At 45.6% G+C, this 13,538-nt stretch overlaps 2 protein-coding genes across 2 annotated transcripts; one reads left to right on the forward strand and one right to left on the reverse strand.

Moving 5' to 3' along the window:
• Positions 1-616: 616 nt before the first annotated feature.
• LOC123120417 (cell division control protein 45 homolog) lies at positions 617-3,022 on the forward strand. The gene has a single exon (XM_044540407.1). It carries the CDS (start codon positions 763-765, stop codon positions 2,575-2,577), a length of 1,815 nt encoding a protein of 604 aa, XP_044396342.1. The 5' UTR covers positions 617-762; the 3' UTR covers positions 2,578-3,022.
• A 7,132-nt stretch (positions 3,023-10,154) lies between these two features.
• On the reverse strand, positions 10,155-12,564 carry LOC123124600 (transcription factor MYB60-like). The gene is made up of 2 exons (XM_044545187.1): positions 11,734-12,564; positions 10,155-11,617 (listed from the first exon to the last, which is right to left on the reverse strand). Exons 1-2 carry the CDS (start codon positions 11,994-11,996, stop codon positions 10,897-10,899), a joined length of 984 nt encoding a protein of 327 aa, XP_044401122.1. The 5' UTR covers positions 11,997-12,564; the 3' UTR covers positions 10,155-10,896.
• Positions 12,565-13,538: the final 974 nt, after the last annotated feature.

The raw sequence follows: 13,538 nt of genomic DNA on the forward strand, positions 1-13,538 counted from the left end.
AAATTATAAAGGAGGAAGTTTTGCAACAAAGATCTTATTGCAGAAATACATACAACAAGAGTCTTGCTACAGCAAAAAGGAGAAACGATCCAGACAACTCCATCAATGAATCAAACGGCTTGCTAGCCGGCGGATCTTACACAGACACGTAGCATGCCCCTTTGAAAATTCGGCCGCATGGTCCTACTCGGGGGGTCTCACAATCTATTTATAGGGGGCATATATTTCTTTTTTCTTGAGATCTTAATATTATTGTTTGAGGGGTTTTTGAGATCTTAATAGGGGGTATATGCAGTCTCACAATCATACGCTGGACCCGAGCCCATAAAAGTCTCTCGAATAGATGCTGGACCTGAGCCCATGCGGCCTGTAGGTCAGAACCAGCCCAGCTATCTACCAGTAGTAGTGACGATTACGCATCACGGAACAACCCACCGGAATGTTTCTCCTCTATGACAAGCACGCCCCACCGGAATGTGGTCCCGCGTGTCATCCAATGAAACAGCGGGGCGGCACAAGCGACCCTGCTCCAGTGACGAGCCGGAACGGGATTCCTATCCCCAAAAGCCGAAAATTTGGAGTTCGAAAACCGAAAGACGCGAGCCGTTCCCTCCCAAAACCAAAATTCCGAAATCCTCCCGCGCTCGCCGCTCCCACAAAGCGCCCCCAATCCAAACTCCATTCCAGATCTCCAGCATTCCTCTCCGGCTCTCCCACCTCCACCGAAAATTCTCGATCTCGATCCCCCCCGTTGATGCGCCAATGGTGCGGGAGCTCCGCGCCGACTCCTTCTACTCCCGCCTCCGCGCCGCCGCCGCCGCGGCCGCGGCGGCCGCCTCCTCCCCGCTGCTGATCCTCCCTTCCGCGGCCGACGCTGACTCCCTCTGCGCGCTCAAGGCGCTCGCCCACGTCCTCTCCGCCGACTCCATCCGCTTCTCCATCTACCCCGTCGCCTCCGCCGCCGCCGCCGCCACCCTCCTCGCCTCCTTCTCCGCCTCCCAGCCGCTCTGCTTGCTCCTCATCAACTGGGGCGCGCACCGCGACCTCCGCGGAATCCTGCCCCCCGCCTCCACCGCGTTCGTCGTCGACTCCCATCGCCCCGTCCACCTCCACAACCTCGCCGCGGCCAACGACCGCGTCGTCGTGCTCTTCACCACCGACGACGAGCACACCGCCGATCTCTCCTATGATTTCGACGTTTCCTCCCTCGCCAACGCCTCCGACCTCACCGCCGACGGGGACGTCGACGAGCACCTCCGTGTCTCGGAGGAGGACGAGGACTCTGACGCCTCCGACTCCGATTCTGACGCCGAGGGAGGGAGAAGGAAGAGGCGGCGGCTCTCGGACGACGGGGAGGCGGACGGCGACCCGGAGAGGCTGTTCGGCAAGCTGCGGAGGGAGTACTACCGCCTCGGCACCTTCCACGGGAAGCCGTCGGGGTGCCTCATGTACGAGCTCGCCCACACGCTCCGCAGGAACACCAACGAGCTCCTCTGGCTCGCCTGCGTCTCCCTCACCGACCAGTTCGTCCACGAGCGCATCACCAACGAGCGCTACCAGGCCGCCGTCATGGAGCTCGAGCAGCACATCAACGGATCCGGCAACCTCGACCCGTCCGGCCTCGGGTCGGTGGTCACGCTGAAGGATGGAACCAAGATCCGGGCGCCGGAGGCCTCCCGCATCGCCTATGAGGACGAGCCAAGGCTGATGCTGCTGCGGGAGTGGAGTTTGTTCGACTCCATGCTCTGCTCCTCATATGTCGCCACCAAGCTCAAGACCTGGAGCGACAACGGGCTGAAGAAGCTGAAGCTGCTCCTGGCGAGGATGGGGTTCCCGCTCGCCGACTGCCAGAAGAGGTTCCAGTACATGAGCATGGAGGTCAAGCGCAAGATGCGCGATGAGTTTGATCGGTTCCTGCCTGAGTATGGGCTCACTGAGTTCTACTACCGGAGCTTCCTGAGGGTGCACGGTTACAGGTCCAAGGTATCTGCTGCGGATGTTGTGTATGGCGTCACAGCTTTGCTTGAATCCCTGAATGCTGAGTCCAAGGACTCAAAGGAGTGTTGTGCTGCTGAGCAATTTTGGGTTGCATACTCTGCGTTGTCGCTGAGCAATGTGGATCAGCTGCGAAAAGGAATGCAATCTGCAATTGAGATACAGATGGCGATACTGAGGCAGGGAAGCTCAGCCATCACCAAGAGTGGATTCATACGGAGTGCAAAGAAGTTCCGGTGGGTGAAGCTTGATGATCCAGTGGACACTGCTAAGCTGTGCCACCCGCAGGCGCTTACCAAGTTCTGTTTCTTCCTGATGGATGCACTGAAGGAGAGGGGTGCAAGGATGAAGCCGCTAATCTGTGCCTGCCTAGCAAGGGAGCCTGAGAAGGTGTTGGTCATTGGTGTATGTGGGAAGCCAAGGCTCGGGGCAGTTCAGGGGAACGCGTTCGGTAACGCATTTAGGTCAGCGGCAGAGGAGATTGGTGCTGATTATTTCCATGACATGTTTGAGTCATCATGGATTGTTCTTGATGTTGTTGCTGTCAGTTCTTTCATGATTCGGTTAACAGAGAAGCTTTGATGCCATGTGCTTGCCCCATGCTGATGATTCTTTCATTCCCAAGACGGGAAACCTGAGGCTTGTTCTCTCTAAATAAAGGAGGTTGACTGGTTGAGGATGTTGGTGCATGCCATGTTGTCCACCTGATATTTTCACCAAATTACAGATAGCAGCCTGACAAACATTGTAATTTGCAACATCTGAGTTGCTTGGCGATCATGTTTTTAGTGATAGAGGAGAGTTTGTTCCACTCTCCAACTGCCCCATTAGCAAAGGATAATCCAACAGATTCAGATGTCAACCTGATTCTGACATACAAGGGGCAAGGTACACTTGCTTACTGGTTTCTCTACCTGATAGAATGGATGTTTGTATCTGTACTTGCATAAGCATGCGGCTTTATTGTAGGATAATGTTGTATTCGTTTCTGTATCAATAAAGTTGTGTCAAGTTTTTAGTGTGCAAACTAACACGCGTTACTCTACTCTATGTTGCCATTCTTTACCTGACAGAATTGATGTTTGTAAACAATTTTTAGCTTAGCTACTTGAAATCATTCTTACAAAGTTCCATACCATTCTTACAATGAGAACAAGCAATTTTGAACATGACTTCTGTTACAGAGGGCCAATTTATCATTGTCGTTCACAGGGCTATGGATGAACTGCCATTTTTCTGCCCAGATGTTCTGAACATGTAAATAGTCTGAACTCTGAAGGAACAAGTGTCATAGGGTACTTTACGAGACATCTAACTTGCAATTTGTGTGACTCAGAGGCCCTGTTGGCTGATTTGCGATATTGTTACAGTGATTTGATTCATTCATGTGCTTGTATACCGTTGATAGAAATCCTTAGCGTGTTGTCAGAAAATCATGGTTTTATCTTGAACCAGACAAACTCATAGATCTTTGATGAGTGTGCTGAGATGTCAACACATGGTGTTTGTCAGTGATCTTTCATCTATCAAGTTAGTATAAGGACACTGTCCGTGCACAGATCCAACCGATGCTATCTATGAACATTCTGTAGTTCTATGCTTGACATTTGTTTGTGGTAGATCATCAGGACTAGTCACTGCTATTCCTCTGTTCCTGTCCCACCTTTTCTTGTCCAGATCATAGTGGCCAGTTTAGGGACACCTCCCTGGGGCTCCTTTCATAAAAGGAATTGCATAGGATTTTTGGAGGATTAGAATCCTTAGGTCTTTTCCTATATTGGTTGTTTTATTTGTAGGATTGAATCCTATAGGATTTTTCCTAAGGAATCATTTGTACTACATTCCTTGTGCAGGTAGGTTCTGCTACTTTACACTTTGGTAGTTCTACATACAGTCCCCACCATAGTTTAATGAGATAGAATTCCTTGAGGATACCGTTGACGCGTTGTAGAATGCAGTCATGGTGGGCCGCGGAAGATTGTATCACTTGTGGGCCAATTCACTGAGCGGGATTGCAAACCTGATAAACAGGCCCACGTTTCTCTATCCCCCATAGTTCAATGTAAGTTCGTCTTCTTTCCACACAGCTGCTCCGTCTTGGTTTGTTAGAAGCGAAATATTTCATCCAAACCATCACTGCACAGTTCTTCTCAAATCAATCACTGCACATTTCTTCCCAATCATCTGTACACAACGGTATCATAAATTTTACACGGCAGTATATTGTTAGGTGAATTTTAGACTTCTATTTACAGTTTTCTTTGCACAAAAATGCACCCTCCAAAGAATTTTCTCTCCGCATTTTCCTGTTCTAGGTGTGAAGCTGAGTCTTGACGAAGGTTGATGGATGTTGCCAACCGCTTAGCTAAGTTTGATGAGTACACATGCCACATATGGAGAGTTGAAATCTTGACTGACAAAGACATCAAACGATGTACTGTGCACTGTTACCCTGGGTTGCTATCAGTATATCAGATGGTGTCCATCTGAATGGAAACGGTGAGCAGTCTTAGACCACATCTTGAAGGGAGCTTTGTACCGTCTGTGCTACTTAGTTTGCATCAATCAGAAAAGTCTGTTTCAACAAAATATATCCTCATGTTGCAGGCTGCCTATGTTTTTTTCTTTGTGTTGTTTGACATGCTGGACTTCTCAATCACTGAACCACACAATTGATTGTGCAATTTGATACTTTTATTACCTTTATGGAATTGCAATCAACTGGTGGACCCATCCCAATTCCTTGCAACTGGAATAGTTATTAGTGTGATGCTACCCTTTTAAATTTTGATTGATGGGTTACATAATGCTGCAAATAAGTCATGATCATGCTGGCATTGCAATGTTGGCCCATACTGGAACTGTACCTCCTTACCTTTTTCTGGAGGGAAATGTAGTACCTCATCAAGTATTTACCTTGATTTCTAGACGCATAGAAGTACAAATTGATGGTTAACTTTAAAGAGCAACTAGGCTGAGCATAAAACAACTTCCTCTTGGCATTCAGAGTGCAATGGTTGCAACTTAAAATCATACTCTACATCATAAGTCGTAATGGAGTTGTCCATTGGCTGGTAGTCTACAACAGAAGTCAACTCCATCTTTCTTGATAACTGAATCAATCAACAATCAAACCAATCAGTTAGGACATTTATGGCACTAACTTTGCTTATGTTGGTGAAAAACAATTCTCGAGTTACTAATTTTTACATTACTCTGTTTGTGCTGATGTTTCCAATGCTTTCTATTTCCCCTCTTTTCACTGTGAGATGCAAAAATGATCTTAACATCTGTTCAACCCCTAGGCACACTATCATTTGTTCACTAAAAACTAATTTCAATTCAAGCCGATGGCATTCTGAGATTGCTTGTTCAGTTCTTGAAAGGTTAATGTGCTGACGGTTTCCAGACAAGCAAGGTGTGTTTTTTGAGAGAAGGTTGTGGGAAATAACCAGTTTTGGTTTGCACTTGCTACAATTCTTGTAAGTCAAAGGAATATTGACTTTCTTATCCTTAACCTCATAGAGAAGTCTAGGAAGTGGGAACTGATGTTACTACCGCTTCGTGACAGCTTTTGAAACTCATCAAAACTGGCAGATGATAGCCACACATCCCAGACTTCTTATTTCTCAAAATGTACAATCAACTGATGGGCCTGCAATGATGAATTCATATTAATGTTTCCAACAGGCTGATAGTGCTACTTTTTTTTAGCTTGAATTTGCACGCTAATTTGTGGCAAGCAGATCGATATCTAAGTCTGGTTCTTTGCTATGACATAGGACCTTGACACGTTAGCTGGAACAGGTAGCAGGCAATGTGGCATGTTTCATAGCCTCTTAAACATCATATCAAGGCTATCGATAGCGTGCTGGTTGGGAAAATCTGCATTGAGTAGGTGGTTAGAAAATTGTCTACAATAGACGTGGATGTGCCTACGACGTGACAAATAAAATAAGATTATGAGGATGATATTATTTTATTTTAGTTTGTTGTTTAAACATATTCTTGCTGAGTTACCTAATTACATTTCTAAAATAGAAGCATCCTGTACTGGGAACAATATGTAGGTGAAAATTTAAATGGACATGTAATGACTGAAGCAAATGCATTATTAGTAGGTTAACAGAAAGCCGCAATTTTTCTGCAAATTGTAATGGCCTTTTTGAGCTAAATGCTGATCCTAACTAGTAACTACTAAGAAGCAAGTGTGCCATATGTTCTTCTGCATGTTCATTAGTTTGGTTAGTAGTCTTGAAATGCATACATGCCTATCGTAGCGGTTGCAGATTCCATTTGTATCTATCTTCCTTTTAAAGGATCTTTATGGTTATCTTCAACTTGCATGTATTTTTCACTTTTGTCGTCTCTTGTACACATGAGATCCTGCAACTCCAGACACAAGGGTTGCTTCCTGTAATTTTGCAGATTTGCTAGTTCCATCGGGTAGGTGAATTATCTAAATGCACTGGTATGTGGAGCCCTTTGCACTTCATGGATGTACATTGAGCTTGATTACATTTACTGAAACAGAGGGCATCTATAACGTTCTCGTAAGTCATAACAGTGAGCTGGTATTAACATGACTATTAAAGATTTAACTGGAGGCAGTTTATCTGTGATGCTCTCGCTGCAAAGCAAAAGAATTGGATGGCTGAGGTGGTCCTTTCAGTGCTACTTTGGTTAGTAGTTGGGAGGTAAGCTACTAACTCTTTGTGATGATTATGTGGAAGACTAGTACTTTCATGTGAACTAAGATATGAGCAAGTTAAAGCACTGCCCAAGGTTGTCCTTGTTGAGACAACCTTTTGACCTAAAACACTGCAGGCTGTTCTCTTGTCATCTGTATCCCATGCTCTTTTCATTTGTATCAGCAACTGCATCTGTATTTTGTTTTAGAGTAGTCTTGTTTGGCATGATTCGTCTTAGTTGGTCCATGTGCTTGATCTTGCCCCCCTTTTGGCACCCTCGTCTGTATCTTTGGATGCATCCATTTCAAAGAAAAATATTTGTGTTTTGCACAAGTTTAGTTGGAGCCAGAGTTTTTTGAATAACAGGATATTTTTTCCAGTTCTCCAAGCCATTTCACGTTTAATCATAGGTTAATTAGTTTGGAACTGTTTTAAGCATTCAAATGGTGATGCCACTAGGTCAAACTAATCTGGTCTCGCAGAATGAATGTTTTGTAATGGTTGAATTTTTTATAATTTTATTCTCTACAGGTATTAGTCTAATTAAGTCATCAAGTGCCAGGTGTATGTGCAATGTTCCCTCCGTATAGATTTCCCTAAATTGAGGCAATACCAGGCCCACCATGTAGCAACTACACTAATTGGTGATTATTACACTGATAGGGATATTTGGATCTCACCGCATGGCCTTGTAGACATAGTAGTTTCTTGTGTAATTAGGGGCCAGATGGTTGTAATTTCTTGAATAACTATATATGTATAGTATTGATTTTTCACCTTCTTAAAAACATAACTTGTCCTTGACAAAATAAACTGGAATTAGTGGAAAAAAAAACAGAAAATGAGTCTAGCCACCTTATGCAAGCTTTCAGTACAGTGTAAATTAAATTAAAGATAGGTTTTTACCGAACTGGACTGGAAAGTTTTGTTAAGTTGGCTGCAGTTCTTTTCAAGTCAAAGGTCCATGCACAACAATGTTTGGGTCTTTGGATCTTTCTTGTTATATCACCTATCTAGTAAAGAGCCAATTGAATACTTGATGGTGACATTATCCTTCACAATTGTACGAATCACTTTCAAGGGCCTTGTATCCTTCCTCCTGAGGCTATCTGTTAGGGTCCAGTTGGGGATAAACAGGGTTCAACTCCCAGTCCGGGCCTTTATGTTGATAGACCAAAGATGGCGACTAATGTCTGTCAATTGACGGTGTAGGTACAGACTGCAGAGTGAGTTTCCGGGGCATTAAAAGGTATGGCTCTGAACAAAGACTTGAGTGTTTTTTGGAATGACAGAATAAAAGCCGTATATTGGCGGATGAGTGGTGACTGCTCAGAGTGATCTGCACATGACCAAGTTCTTCGGAAATGACCCCTTCTCCTTTTTGGAGCTGTTTTACTCCCTCCGTCCCGTAATATAAGAGCGTTTTTTCAAAAAACGCTCTTATAATATGGGACGGAGGGAGTAGCTAGTTTTACTTCCAGTTTGAGAACTGAACACCATTTTTACTACTGTTGCTAGGTATGTGTGCGGGACAAACATTGTGAAAAACAGAGGGAGTGGTTACTGTGTTGCTGCAAGAAGTTTCTGCCGATGGTCAATGACTCGATGGAGGAGGTCGTCCATGTACTCCACCGAGGTAACACAAGCAGATCTCCCATTCTTTCCTAATTAATTGCCACCTGCTCTGTTGGTTGCCCTGGCACACTCCATTGGGCACCGGCGCTTGCGTTACACGTGCGACATATCGTGCACTGCCCTGGGCCACCTTTTCCTGTAATGCGACGGCTACGTCGAGATTGAGATGTGTATACCCCGAGTCAGTCGTTGCTGAAAATCACTGCAGTGCGCTCTGTCTAAATTGACATGGCTGATGATGACAGTGATGATGCTTCTTTTCTTGGCAAAAACATGAGATTAACGCTCCCACCATTGGCTGAGCTGCTCAAGAACTCCATGTTAGGAGCTGTGCTTGTCATGAGTTTCACTACCATTGGCTCAACTGCTCAAGAACTCCATGTTAGGAGCTGTGCTTATCATGGAGTTTGACTACCATTGGCTCAACTTCTCAAGAACTCCACGTTAGGAGCTGCTCTTGTCATGGGGTTTGACTGGACGTAAAATTTGGCATCTCCCTTCTGTTGTAACCGTAGAGGAGGTGATTGGATGTAGGTTATATTTTCTGGAGTTTCAGTATGTAGCTTAAATCTGGACTAATTACCAAAACTCTAGAGAAATATCTCTAATACAAACAGCCTTTAAAAAAAAACTGGATTATAAGAGCGTCCGTAACCATCTGTTCACCCTGTTTTCCGAGTTTGATATTGCATCACAAATTCACAGTTACTGAACAGCATACTGCCCAATCATTAAAAATGTCCCTAAACAGGGGAAACCGGTATACCCACTGGTTTTCGCCGGTTTTTGCATCCCTGCTTGGGCCAGGAAAAGTCTTGCTTGGTCCTGCTGATAGTTCGATACTGGTCCAGTCTGAGCTGATCTGAAAGATATAGCTGGATGCCTGGACCAGCTAGCTGGGTCAGGTGAGGGTGCTGCAGTTGACTAGTTGAGATTACCCAGTCTAGCTAGGCTTTGATCACTCAGCCAGGCCATTTCACTCTCTGATTTTTTTTTTCGATGCATTTTGAGTTTAATAGAAGCTCCCGTCATAAAAAAAAGTTCACCCTCTGATCTAAGACTGCATCTAAATGCAGGTGTGGTACTTACTTTTTTTTACATTGCATTGTACTCCCTCCAATTTTGTAAAAAGTTCTGGAAATAAATGAAATCAAACTTTTGAAAATCTGACCACAGATATTTGGATTAAATATTTAATAATCATATGCAGAACTTGTCTTCAGAAGTCATTTCACAACATGTAAGATAGAAACCAGTGGCCAAAGTAGTAGCGATTAGCGAGTAACTATTGTGGGGGAGGGTCTGCACATGACACGGAAGGGGCACATAACGGAGATCCAGGGACACCCCATAAACCATGTCTTAATCATGTAATTGATCATCTCTTTCCTGGATATTCATGACCATGCTCTGCCGTACGTCCTGTTGCTTTACCTGATGTGCTACAAGCTAACAGAGCATTTCAAGCGATGTTGATGACCAGCCAGGAGCAATCATTGTTAATTCTTGTGCAAAATCTATCTGTATCTTTCCTGAAAGATACTTGCTCAGTTAATACTCCCTCCGTCCCATAATATAAGAACGTTTTTGAAACTACACTAGTGTTAAAAACGTTCTTATATTATGGGACAGAGGGAGTAGTTTTTAAACCTGTGTAGTTTTTCTTTGGAAGCAGATAGTTAAATAATTAACCATGCATTGAGAAATGGTTCATCTTTTCCCCAAATAATCCGGGCTGAAAAGGCTATGTATTACCCCATCCGTCGGGTAATGTAAGACGTTTTTGCAAGCTAACATAGCTTGTAAAAACATCTTATATTGTTGGACGGAGGGAGTATTATTTTTTTGTTATAATTTTTTTGCAGTGAAGGTGATCATCTTTTTTTTTTGCAGTGAATGTGATCAGGGACCATCTGCCGTTGCCGACAGGGATATATCCCCTTTCTCTAGCTTTTTTTCCACTAACAAGTTTGGGTAGCATTCATGTCACACCGTACATGATCAGGAAAAAGTACAAGTCGTTGCAGAATCAATCAACTAGAATCGAGACAAAAACAGAAGGCTTCACTAACTTATATTCATACTCCGTACAATTCAACACCGGGTAAGCTAAGCTGGAACACTTCAGCTAGCTTGCACTATAACCCAGAAACAAAAATAAATTTCCCCACAAAAAACTACATTCAAGAACAGACATGACAGCCCTTAGTCGCATCATGCTTGCAGATCAGATCACACATCACGTCGCGCCCGTTTGAATTCCTGTTACTGTCTTGTTCCTTCTGGCCACCTGGCCTTCTTCTCATCATCCCATCCCCAGTGTAATATGCACCATTAGTAAACGTCTCTATAATTAACTTCCTTTTCTCTCTCTCTAGTTAACTTGATGGTGTCATCATAGCGATCTCCAAGAAGCTAAGCTAGAACATGTAATTAACAGATTACTTGGCCTCTCTATTATATATATATGGATGTGTATGCATGTAAATGACTGTAGAAACGATTAACTATGTATCTGGAAAGTGACATTGGTTCGTTGGTTTGCCTTTTCCAGCTAGTACCACAGTAGTACTGGCTAGTACAGCAATGGCAGGGAGGAGCAGCCACCGTCGGAGAGGTCCATCAGGTCAGCGACCTGCTCCGCCGCCTCGTCGAGAAGCCACTTCTCGATCGAACACAGTGGCAACTGATGATGGAGCTGCTGCTGCTGTCCGGTGGCCTCGTCATCATAGCTCATGCCCCCCATTAACGCCGGCTGCTGCTGCTGCTGCTGCGGAACGCCAGAGATGAAAACCAGCCCGGCGCCGGTGCCAGACATGCGGTCGAAGGACATGAAAGGGTCGGTGACCACGGCTATGTTGGGTTTGACGTCGGTGGCGGTGGGCGGGGAGCTCTTCATGAAACCGTCGAGGAGCCTGGATATGTTGTCCATGCTGGAGGCGTAGGACGACGAGGAGCAGTCGGCGGCGACGTCGGCGAATGGCGAGCGGCGCATGGTGATCGTCGTCTGCTGGGTGACCTCCGGGTTGCTGCACGCCGCGTAGCAGCCGTGGTCGACCGTGGAGCTGGAGGCGGCGATCGCGTCATGGTGGTATCGGTGGTGGTGGTTGTCGAGATGGACGGCGCCGGGGAGGTTGGCAGCTGTCTCGGCGGAGCTGGAGGGCGGCGGCGGCGGCGGCGCGAAGATGGCGCCCATGGCCTGCTGCTTCTTGAGCTTCTTCTTGAGGTGCGTGTTCCAGTAGTTCTTGATGTCGTTGTCCGTCCTCTGTGGCAGGTAGGACGCGATCGCGGCCCATCTACATTCCCCCCAATCCCAAAGAGTTGTAATTAGATCATGTATATCACCACGCACGCACGGGCGGCCGCCATGGCCAACCTCGATGATCGATCGCTGGACGGCTTAGTTGGTTACCTGTTGCCAAGGAGGGACTGGAGGTGGACGATGATGCCTTCCTCGTGCGTGGTGAAGTTGCCGCGGCGGATGCCGGGGCGGAGGTAGTTGGTCCAGCGGAGGCGGCAGCTCTTGCTGCAGCGCATGAGGCCGGTGTTGATGGGCACCGCCCGCCAGTTCCCCGGGCCGTTCTCCTGGATGTAGGACACCAGGATGATGTCCTCCTCCGGCGTCCACGGCCCCTTCTTCACGCCCACCTTGTCGCAGCACGGCGGCCTCCCCATGATCGACCGACCACCTTCTTTGATCTCTTCTCCTTTTGGCAGCTCGATCGTCTTTCTCGCTCGTGTCTGCAGCTGGCTTCTGGCAGCACACTGTCTGATGATCTCTCACTCTCTCTCTCTCTCCCTCTCCGTATATATAGGAGAGAGATGATGAAGGGGAGTGAGCTCCTTTTCACTTGCTATCTATCGTCTAACTCTATAGCTCTCTGACGCTGATGATTTACTTTCACTTTCTGTAGCTCCAGTCGATCTACATGCAATGCTTGCTTTCTCTTTCTGTCAACGACATCACATGAATCATAGAAACCGACCCGCCCCACCACGCCTTAAAGGAAGGACGAGCTAGAGGTGTACGTACTGCTGCATCCTAGCGCAACTGTGTGGGATTTAAATCGGATCCTTGGCTAGACTTCTGCATGCAAGCCACCACACCAGTGACTCGTCAAGCTTACCATAACTAGTCAAGGCATTTCACTCCGCCGTACTCTACTATGTGCAGGAAACAAAACGGTAAAGTGTACCTAAATTTCGTTACCTATCAAGAACTACTGGAACATGCACCTCAAGATTTTTACTGAAGTTCTGACCAATAGATTCAAATTCTTAAATAAACTTGTATCTAACAACCAGTATGCCTTCATAAAAGGCAGATATATTCTTGAGAGTGTGGTTACAATACATGAAGTCATTCACTCCCTGGTTAAATCTGAGGAGAAAGGAGTAGTGCTTAAACTTGATTATGAAAAGCAAAGCTTTTGATAAGGTAGATTTTTGTTTGAACGAACCTCTTTAGCTTAGAGGATTCAATAGAAGATGGTTGGACTTGGTTTGGAAAACCACTCATGGAGGTTCTGTATGTGTCAAACTGAGCAATATTGGTAAGGGCTTGAGGCAGGGTGATCCTCTGCCCCTGGGCTGTTCAACATGGTTGTCGATGTCCTCACTAGGATGCTTTCCAAAGTTGTAGACAACAACATGATCAAAGGCCTATGCCTATCTATCCACCTTGGAGGGGTGGTTGGTTTGCAATATGTTCATGATACTATCATGTTTGTAGATAGTGACCCTAGGTTAGCTACTAATTTCAAATGGATCCTTACCTGCTCTGAGCAACTTCCAGGGATGCGAATAAACTATGATAAAAGTGAGATGACCCCTTTGAATATGGTTAAAGTGAGATAGAAGCCTTCATTGGTATATGTGTTGTCCTATTCGAGTTTTTCCAATTAAGTATTTTGGGATACATACCTTTACATTAGAATAAGTTTTCTAGGAGTGATTTACAAGCACTGGTAGACAAGATCCTGAGCATAATAGTTGGATGGAGGGGAAAACTAATTCCTGTGCTGCTAGGTTCACTCTGATCAAAGCATGTCTAGCCAGCATTCATATTTACCTTATCTCTTTCTTTAAATTCCCCAAATGGGTTGCGGATCTCATGAGCACTCAAATGGCTAATTTCCTCCGGAATGATTTGAGGGGCATAGGAAGATCCATTTGACCAACTATAACTTAGTAAGATCCATCTGACCAACTAGAAAT

This window comes from Triticum aestivum, chromosome 5D (assembly GCF_018294505.1).
Source record: "Triticum aestivum cultivar Chinese Spring chromosome 5D, IWGSC CS RefSeq v2.1, whole genome shotgun sequence".
Classification (NCBI taxonomy): domain Eukaryota; kingdom Viridiplantae; phylum Streptophyta; class Magnoliopsida; order Poales; family Poaceae; genus Triticum; species Triticum aestivum.

Excerpts from the sequence above, each read along its gene's own strand:
- LOC123124600 (XM_044545187.1), bottom strand. The coding sequence starts at position 11,996 with ATGGGGAGGCCGCCGTGCTGCGACAAGGTGGGCGTGAAGAAGGGGCCG. Across the intron at positions 11,618-11,733 it reads CAGTCCCTCCTTGGCAACAG|ATGGGCCGCGATCGCGTCCT; the intron begins GTAACCAACTAA and ends GGGGGAATGTAG.
- LOC123120417 (XM_044540407.1), top strand. The coding sequence starts at position 763 with ATGGTGCGGGAGCTCCGCGCCGACTCCTTCTACTCCCGCCTCCGCGCC.